Source organism: Phytophthora cinnamomi, assembly GCF_018691715.1.
Source record: "Phytophthora cinnamomi strain GKB4 chromosome Unknown Contig1, whole genome shotgun sequence".
Classification (NCBI taxonomy): domain Eukaryota; phylum Oomycota; class Peronosporomycetes; order Peronosporales; family Peronosporaceae; genus Phytophthora; species Phytophthora cinnamomi.
The window spans coordinates 431,975-438,015 of NW_027150934.1; the positions used below are offsets into that span (position 1 = coordinate 431,975).

A 6,041-nucleotide genomic window follows, 5' to 3' on the forward strand; every position below is an offset into this window, starting at 1 on the left:
ACCTAAACTGCGCAAGCTTGTAGCTTCGCCACTCTACCTTTTGCTCTGAATTGCGCACTCGCGTTTTCATGACGACCTGCATCTCGCGCGTTGTGGCTTTGTGCGCCGCAGTCTCGACACTCGCCAGCGCCGCTAATACCCGCTACGAGTACAAGACCGTCGATGTGGACTACAACTTCGATGAGAATGAAGAAGACCCGCGCAGTGTCATCATGATGATTCCTGACGGCACGGGACCTAACGTGTTCACCCTTGCGCGCACTGTGCTCGACCCGACCCTGAAGACTCGACTGCACATTGACCCACATCTCATGGGAACCGTCCAAACTCACTCGTCCACCAGTTACATCACGGACTCAGCGGCATCCGCGACGGCCTACTCGACGGGTTACAAGACGTACGATTCCGCCATCGCTGTGGACACGTACGAGCAGCCGTTGGGCACTGTGCTCGAGGCTGCCAAGGCGAGAGGCATGGTGACTGGTATGATCGTCACCTGTCGTGTGACCCACGCAACTCCTGCATCGTTCGCTTCTCATGTTGTTGACCGTGATTCCGAAGACGATATCGCTACCCAGTACGTTGCTAACAAGAACTTGGACTTCTTGCTGGGCGGTGGCAAGAGGCACTTCAACGACTCGATGCTCGCCGACTTGGAGGCTAACGGATACACGCTAGCGAACAACTACCAGGACCTACTTGACTACCAATCCGCCAACGAGGAATCTGGCGCTCTTCGTCTTTTTGGCCTTTTCAAGGACAGCCACATGACGTACGAGGTTGATCGTCTTCGTGAGTTGGCTGCTAATGACTCGACGGCTCGCGAACCCAGCCTTCCTGAAATGGTCGAGATCGTCTTGGGTCTGCTGCGCAAGAATGAGCAGGCCAAGAAGCACGGCTCTTTCATCATGATCGAGGGTTCTCGTGTAGACCATGCTGGACACTCGAACGACCCTGGCACAATGGCGAAGGAGGCAATTGCATTTGATGGGACTGTTGCCGTCGTGCTGAATCATATCGAGCAGTCACCGAACACCGCCATGCTGTCTGCGGCCGATCACGGAACTGGAGGACTCACGCTCGGACGCAGTGGGATGGAATACCCTTACGCGTGGTACCCGACCGAGCTGCAACTGCAGAACATGTCGACCGAGGTCATGCAGGAGCGCTTGGATTCCATTTTGGCTAGCGACGAGTGCGCAGTGGGAGCAAACGAAACGTGCAAGACCGTTCTGCTCGAGTCAGCGAAGTCGATGTTGGCAAACTACACCAACGTGACGTCTGTCACTGACGATGAAGTGGCGAAGCTCACGTCTGAAATCGCCACCGCAGTTGACGAAACGCGTGATCTATACTTCGTTCTGGTAGAGCTGGGCCACGTGATTAGCGCGCCAGCTTGGATCGACTGGACCACCGTGGGTCACGTGGGCACGGATGTCAATCTGTACTGCAAGGGTCCGTTAATCTTTGAGCGCATGTGCAAGGGTGTGCACGAGAACGTGTACTTGAACAAGCTGATGACGTCCTTCTTAGGCCTGGAGCATCAGCAAGAGTTAGAGACGATGAAGCACCGCAACATCTCCGTGCTTGAAGAACCGCTGGCGTTCTGATCCATTGACGCAAGGCGCGAGTTGTGACTTGCAACTTCAAGTGCTACCGAAGAGGAATACTATTGGCGTAATAGCTGGCACTTAAATTAAATGCTGTTGCCGTCCGCCAAAGACCAGGATCGAGTTGTGACGCCAGCCTCAGTACACAATGCCACCAACATCCGGTTTATTTGCCGTAGGTTCTTGAATTAGTTGGTCCATTCCGCATTCGGAGTTTCAACATCAACTCACGGAATGATGCTTTCTACTGATGTGGTGGTAGCCTCAAGCCGACATATAATGTAAGCCTCATTGACATGTAGCGATGGAGACCATTGCTCCTGCCCGTTTGACCCGGCAACACACTTCGATGTGTGAAATCCATTCGTCCAGCGATGACCAAGACGCACACGATACACTATGAAAGAAAAGCTATGCAGATACATGTAGCAGCTAGAATTGTACTACTGTAGTATTTATTAGCGGTATTACATGTACACCGGGGCGATAGGCAAGAGCCAACGAACTCAGGTGGGGGCCCCACCTGCCCCACCTTGGGGCCCACGGTCTCACAGAGGTTCAATCACGATGCGCTCCCCGTGCCGCCGATCTGTTGAGTAAGCTATCATGTCACAGTCTACACAGTCCGTGACAGAGGCCTCGGGGGCCCCGAGTCGGGGCCGTTGCAGTTGACCTCACGGCACGGGATCATGTCCCTCCTTTGCCCAGGAAAGGCCCGATTAAAATTAATCTCGAGCTTCATCAAGATTCGCTGCAACACTCGATGGGAATCCGCCACTCCACAGCTGTTGATAAATCTCTGCATGAGCACGACCCAACCATCGCCACTGTTCCCGCAGCAACGCCTGACAGATGAAGGGCTCCGTATCAATGGCAGCCTACCGTCACGGTAGTACCGTGCGGTCAGCGGAGTTTTCACTTGACTACATCTTCGACATTCTTCATTTTGCCTCGGCTCATTCACATCGATTGCCAAACTGCCTCTGCGATGATCAACATCACTCGCGTTGTGGTTTTGTGCGCGACAGTCTCGACACTCGCCAGCGCCGCTAATACCCGCTACGAGTACAAGACCGTCGATGTGGACTACAACTTCGATGAGAATGAAGAAGACCCGCGCAGTGTCATCATGATGATTCCTGACGGCACGGGACCTAACGTGTTCACCCTTGCGCGCACCGTGCTTGACCCGACCCTGAAGACTCGACTGCACATTGACCCGCACCTCATGGGAACCGTCCAAACCCACTCGTCCACCAGTTATATCACGGACTCAGCGGCATCCGCGACGGCCTACTCGACGGGTTACAAGACGTACGATTCCGCCATCGCTGTGGACACGTACGAGCAGCCGTTGGGCACTGTGCTCGAGGCTGCCAAGGCGAGAGGCATGGTGACTGGTATGATCGTCACCTGTCGTGTGACCCACGCAACTCCTGCATCGTTCGCTTCTCATGTTGTTGACCGTGATTCCGAAGACGATATCGCTACCCAGTACGTTGCTAACAAGAACTTGGACTTCTTGCTGGGCGGTGGCAAGAGGCACTTCAACGACTCGATGCTCGCCGACTTGGAGGCTAACGGATACACGCTAGCGAACAACTACCAGGATCTGGTCGACTACCAGTCGGCAAACCAGGAGTCGGGCGCGCTGCGCTTGTTCGGCCTTTTCCACGAGAACCACATGTCGTACGAGGTCGACCGTCTCCGCGAATTGGCGAGTAACCAAACGACTGCCCGTGAGCCCAGTCTGCCGGAGATGGTGGACATCGTGCTGAGCATTCTGCGCAACAATGAGCAGGCCAAGAAGCACGGCTCTTTCATCATGATCGAGGGTTCTCGTGTGGATCATGCAGGACACTCGAACGACCCTGGCACAATGGCGAAGGAAGCAATCGCTTTTGATGAGACCGTCGCAGTCGTTCTCAACCACGTCGAGCAGTCCCCCAATACCGCGATGCTATCGGCTGCCGATCACGGCACTGGCGGCCTGACGCTCGGGCGCGGCCCTGCATATCCGTACGCGTGGTACCCGACCGAGCTGCAACTGCAGAACATGTCGACGGAGGCTATGCAGGAGCAACTGGAAGGTGTTCTTGAGGGTGGAGACTGTGCTGCTGGTGCCAATGAGACGTGCAAAACAGCTTTGCTTACTTCGTCCAAGATGCTTTTTGCCAACTACACCAACGTCACCACGGTCATGGACGAAGAGGTGGTCGAGCTCGTCACTGAAATTGCGACGGCGGTCGACGAAACACGTGACTTGGAAAACGTTATGATTGAACTGGGTCACGTTATTAGTTTGCGCGCTGCCATTGACTGGACCACGATTGGTCACGTGGGCACTGACGTGAACTTGTACTGCAAGGGCCCACTACTATTCGAGCGCATGTGCAAGGGCGTGCACGAAAACACGTACCTGAACAAGCTAATGACGACTTTCCTGGGGCTGGAGCACCAGCAAGAACTGGAGACGATGAAGCACCGCAACGTCACGGTGCTTGAAGATCCCCTCGTCATCTAGGACGTGCAGCCAGAACCTTCTTCATGGCAATTATTTGTTCAAGTTTCTGGCAAAGTTGCTCGTAAACTAACATATTATTTCCATTTACTTGCAGCTCTACAGTAGCTTAGGATCGATATGGGGGTTAGCAGGGAAGATAACTAAACTATGAGTGTGTCTTCTTCCGAGCTCACAATTGGGTACCCAAACCCGCGTAAAATACTTACCTGACGGGGTACCCGAAATACCGGAGTCTATCTATAATGTTGCATACAGTATAACCGCTTGCCTGTCTATTGTAGATTCTCCTGAATTTGTAAGCGCGGCTCGCTGTTTTTGTATCAAACCTTCTGCGTTATTTTCTGCGTTCGGCGCGTATAAGTTCGAATATCCAGTTGAGTGGTCGCCATTCACTTATCTAGGAAAAACGTAGGAATTCTCGCGGGCAACAAAGTCTCTCTTATTATTGGTGGAGATACACTGAATTTTGTCCAATTATGGCAAGCTCTGCGAGCGCTTAGAAGGCGGAACGTAGTTCCGAGGGATATCCCGGATGCTCTGCGCTTGCGAGTCGAAGCTAGGAGAGGCAAGTTCTCCATTCCTACCCTCAATATTTTTTTGTGCCTGCTTTTGAGTAATGTCTAATCGAGTTTTGTAGCCGAAGAAAACAATGTAGCCATTCCCTTCTCGTAATGTGCAGGAAGAGGTATTTCTCGACGTCGATAGAGATCCCTTATTGCGCTGCGATCCCCACTTAGCGTCCCCACACTGACACTTTTGCGATTCTCCTACAGGAACGCCTCAAAATCACTCGGCGTAAAGTATGTGAGGTCGAGCTGACTAGGGCTTGTAAAATACATCGGTGCCTCGTCACCTTTAGTTGATCGAATCCGTCGAGATATAAGCGCCAAGCTACCTCGATACGCGCGCTGTGTTTTGGAAGACACGCATGCATCCCTTACATCTTGCACAATGACTTCTCTTGTTTCACTCCCATTTTTCGCAGCAGCCCAAGGCGACGGTGAGCTGGCCGATTGAGGGGGAGGGGGACGCCACCAAGCTAGTGGCTGAAGGGAACACGTCACCGTTGCACGTCGAAGGTGCTGAAAATAGACTGCTCGACGGTGGGGTACGAGGCGAGACAGACTCAACGGAGACCGGGGCCATGATGACGTTCGAGGCCAAACTGGACTTGGTGGCACTCGAGGCCGAGCTGCGGTTGGTGGCGCTCGAGGCCAAGCTGGGCTCGGTGGCGTTCGAGGTCGAGCTGGACTCGGTGGTGCTCGAGGCCGAGCTGCAGTTGGTGGCGCTCGAGGTCAAACTGCAGTTGGTGGCGTTCGTGGCCAAGCTTGGCTCGGTGGCGCTCGAGGCCAAGCTGGGCTCGGTGGCGTTCTCGAGGTCCCGCTGGACTCGGTGGTGCTCGAGGCGCTCGAGGCCAAGCTGGGCTCAGTGGTGAGCGGAGCCGAGCCGCGCTTAGAGGTAGACAGCGGCTAGCTAGGTGTACTCGACTACAGGTTCTCCTTAACTTGCTTGGTCGCACTGCGGGTCTTCATGATGCAGGAGGTATCGACTTGACGGTGTGAATTGTTTTCTACCAATCCTAGCGCGTCGGATGTGTCACCTACGAAACACGTGCCATTCGTTCGCCTTTGTGAGTGTATACAATTTCCTATATGTTCATTTGTTCTATCGCTCACATTTTTGCCGATTTGTCCGCGATATTTCCTACGATTACATACAAAGTGCCAAATACGGCCTACATTTCACCGACAATCTGTGGTGGAGTCGGAAAGTTTCGAAGTGGCGGCTCCATGGGGTCTATGGCCTCCCACAGATCCCATCTTATTCCGAGAGCCGATACATCCCGGTATTACCAGTTCCAATGGGGATACCGATAGATACCGGTCATTGATAACATTCACCGGTGT

At 53.7% G+C, this 6,041-nt stretch overlaps 3 protein-coding genes across 3 annotated transcripts; all 3 read left to right on the forward strand.

Moving 5' to 3' along the window:
* Positions 1 to 68: 68 nt before the first annotated feature.
* IUM83_06259 (Alkaline phosphatase) lies at positions 69 to 1,610 on the forward strand (the record flags this gene model as incomplete). Its single annotated transcript, XM_067930448.1, has 1 exon — positions 69 to 1,610. The coding sequence occupies one exon, from the start codon at positions 69 to 71 to the stop codon at positions 1,608 to 1,610; it is 1,542 nt and encodes a 513-aa protein (XP_067800290.1).
* Positions 1,611 to 2,598: 988 nt separating this feature from the next.
* On the forward strand, positions 2,599 to 4,134 carry IUM83_06260 (Alkaline phosphatase; the record flags this gene model as incomplete). Its single annotated transcript, XM_067930449.1, has 1 exon — positions 2,599 to 4,134. One exon carries the CDS (start codon positions 2,599 to 2,601, stop codon positions 4,132 to 4,134), a length of 1,536 nt encoding a protein of 511 aa, XP_067800428.1.
* Positions 4,135 to 5,278: 1,144 nt separating this feature from the next.
* Positions 5,279 to 5,569, forward strand: IUM83_06261 (trimeric autotransporter adhesin Hada; the record flags this gene model as incomplete). The annotated part of the gene is made up of 1 exon (XM_067930450.1): positions 5,279 to 5,569. One exon carries the CDS (start codon positions 5,279 to 5,281, stop codon positions 5,567 to 5,569), a length of 291 nt encoding a protein of 96 aa, XP_067800429.1.
* Positions 5,570 to 6,041: the final 472 nt, after the last annotated feature.